The 3,156-nt window shown below is 42.0% G+C and overlaps 1 protein-coding gene across 1 annotated transcript; it reads left to right on the forward strand.

Annotated features, from left to right (window-relative positions):
* The first annotated feature begins 342 nt into the window (after nt 1-342).
* On the forward strand, nt 343-1,233 carry TAS2R1 (taste 2 receptor member 1). The gene has a single exon (XM_027520488.1). It carries the CDS (start codon nt 343-345, stop codon nt 1,231-1,233), a length of 891 nt encoding a protein of 296 aa, XP_027376289.1.
* Nucleotides 1,234-3,156: the final 1,923 nt, after the last annotated feature.

Genomic DNA, 3,156 nt, shown 5'->3' on the forward strand with positions numbered 1-3,156 from the left:
ACTGGAGAAGACCTTCTCCAGCCCTGGAGGTGTCTGGTTCCACCATTTGCTTATGATGAAGCTGAAAGCCAAATAGACCAGGGAAATGCAAATGCCATCATTAAGAGGCAAATCATTGCTCAAGTATCTCTTTCTTATTTGACTGCCTTGGGACTAAATTGAGGAAACAGTGATAGAAAAAAGTGTCCGCCACATTCCTACCTCATTTTTTTTGTTGTTAAGAGCTGTGTTCTCTAAAGGAATTTTTGTTGAAGGATAAAGAAAACTCAAATAATCCAAACTGTTTGAACATCCATAGCTACATCATTTTTTAAAGTAAGTGATTCTTTTTTTCTTCTCAGAATGCTGGAGTCTCACCTTGTTAGCCACCTTGTTTTGGCAGTGGTACACCTTCTCTTGGGGATTTTAGTAAATGGCATCATTGTGATTGTGAACGGTACTGACTTCATCAAGCAGAGAAAGTTGATCCCGCTGGATCTCCTTGTTTCCTGCTTGGCGATTTCCAGGATGGGAATTCAGCTGGCCTTCTTCTACACTAACCTGGCTCTTCTTTCCTTGATCAAATTCCCTCAATTTACTGAGACGCTTGTAGTTTTCACATTTGTAAATGATTTGGGACTTTGGTTTGCCACCTGGCTCAGTGTCTACTACTGCACCAAGATTGCTACCATCGCTCACCCGCTCTCGTTCTGGTTGAAGATGAAGATCTCCAAGTTGGTTCCTTGGCTGATTCTTGTGTCCCTGCTGTATGCATGTAGTACTTCTGCTATGCATGTCAAATATAAGTGGGTATTTTATGGAGAAGACTTCCTGGGCCTTTTCTTCCCAAATGTAACAACTCACATCAAAGTAACCCCTACCTTACAGTTTGCCTTTCTGTTTGCTGAGTTTGCATTGCCATTGTTCATCTTCCTGATTTCTTCTCTGCCCTTGATATTTTCCTTGGGAAGACATGCCTGGCAGGTGAGAAACACATGGACAGGCCCCAGAAACCCTCACACACGTGCGTACATCAGGGCCTTTCTCTCCATCCTGTCCTTCTTGGCCCTCTATCTCTGCCACTACCTGATCATTGCTTTGATCTTTTTTCAAATTTTTAACCTCAGAAGCTTTCTATTTCTGTTCTGCACCTTCGTGGTTGGTTCATACCACTCCGTCCACTCTATTACTTTAATTTTAGGAAACCCGAAAATGAAACAAAATGCAAAGGCATTGCTCCTCCTCAGAAAGTGAGGTCAGTGAGAGATAACTTTGATGCAGTCAAAGAATCGGCAGTTCGGTGAATTAACAGAAGCTGCTCAGCCTCCCTCAGCCAGACAAAGTTTATTCACAAATTTACGAAGCATCATCTAAAGACTATTTGTTCAACCTGAGATATTTTTGTGGATGCTTTCCTTTTTCAAAGGGTTACACTGATTTTCAAAGCGAAAAATGTATTGCTGGATTACGTCAATGTCAGTATCCCTGCCAGGTGTTACCTCATTGGAGAAGCCTGGGTATGTGGTACAGAGATTTTTCTGTATTATTTCTTACACGCATGCATGCTAAGTCGTTTAAGTCATGTCCAACTCTTTGCAACCCTATGGACTATAGCCCACCAGGCTCCAATGTCCATGGGATTCTCCAGGCAAGAATACTAGAATGGGTTGCCATGCCCTCCTCCAGGGGATCTTCCCTACCCAGAAATCGAATTCACATCTCTTATGTCTCCTATATTGGCAGGCGGGTTCTTTACTGCTAGTGCCATCTGGGAGACGCTTTTAATATTTCTTATGAGTGCTTACAAATCTGCAGTTATCTCAAAATAAAAAGCTTAAAGAAAAAGGGAAGCACCTGCTGGAACTTGTGATGGCAGAAGGGTGCATGAATGTCCTGAGGACCCTGTGTGTCTAATGCTGGTTTTAGATGATTTATCCTGACTGAAAGCATTGATTGCTCGTTCCTTATCTATCTGGATATTATTTCTGCACTTTTTTTTAGAGTCACAGACAACAACCATTTTTTTCTCATCAGATCAGAGAGTAAGCCAAGGACAGGCTGGATTTCTCTGGCCCTGTAAGTAGGTTCACCTACTCCATGCTGCCAAGAACCTAGGTGCCATGGTGACATGATAAAAAGGCAGACAGGTGCAAGAGGAAGAGGAAACAAGGGCTGAACTCTCACTTTCCATTTCACCTAATTGGACACACTGAACAGACAATAGCTTGCAAAGATATTTCATTTTGCACTTGTGTGCTCAGCTTTGGGGCCCTTTCACCTGATGGTGGCAATGTGGAACTCCTACCACACTGAATGTCTTCCCAATGAGGCAGCATCAGTAGGTGGGTGGGCTGGGGCCTTCTCCATCTGCTTGAAGTCACAGATGCGGTTTTGAACTAGCTGATGATGTCAGATGCTAAGATATATGTATATATTCCTAAAACACCTTCAGAACCCTTTTTTTCCCCCCAGTGGAAGCAAAAGATGTTCCTTATTTTGGCCAGCTTTCAGCTTACTTGTAATGATAAAAAATGTGTTAGGTTTGGATTTGCCAGTCATCAACAACATGGATTCAAATGTTGATTTATAAACCTAAGATATATAGATCTCTTTGTACTAAACTGAGGTCTTTGCTTCAGAAGATCCTTGGATGTCGGAAAGCTCTGAGGTTACTCTTGCCTACGGAGGAAGGAGCAAAGCAACAAACTTTGTCTTCTTGGAATTTCCTTCCCCCATGTCCCAGTGGGTGGGAAGGTTTATAGCTAACTGTGTATTCAGGTGGCCAGCTCTGGAAAGAGCTGTTGTGCCCTGGAGATGACAATCACTCCTTCCTTTGGAGGGGACAGTGAGGAATCACATTTTCTGGACATGTCAAGTTCAGATGCCTTCTCCTGGAAATATGGCGAGAAAAGCAGAAGAGATTTCAAATATTTGGGGGGATGGGAAATCTGTAAGTATACAAGTCTCGTGTGATTGTTTTACTCATTCAATTTCATGCAAATCTTGCTTTAATAATGCTGGTTAATGAGATGAATATGAAGGTATGATTGTATGCTTAAAAGTTACCAAGAGTTATAAAAAAAAAAAAAAAACAGATAATGCATGCTAATGTAAACTCTTCCAGAAACAGGTTCTCAGTCTACTTTCCTAGAAATGTTGCCTAGCTCTCACGTTGAT

The sequence above is a fragment of the Bos indicus x Bos taurus genome, chromosome 20, assembly GCF_003369695.1.
Source record: "Bos indicus x Bos taurus breed Angus x Brahman F1 hybrid chromosome 20, Bos_hybrid_MaternalHap_v2.0, whole genome shotgun sequence".
In the NCBI taxonomy this organism is placed as follows: domain Eukaryota; kingdom Metazoa; phylum Chordata; class Mammalia; order Artiodactyla; family Bovidae; genus Bos; species Bos indicus x Bos taurus.

What these genes read in the sequence shown, in the direction of transcription:
- TAS2R1 (XM_027520488.1), top strand. Translation starts at nt 343, where the DNA reads ATGCTGGAGTCTCACCTTGTTAGCCACCTTGTTTTGGCAGTGGTACAC.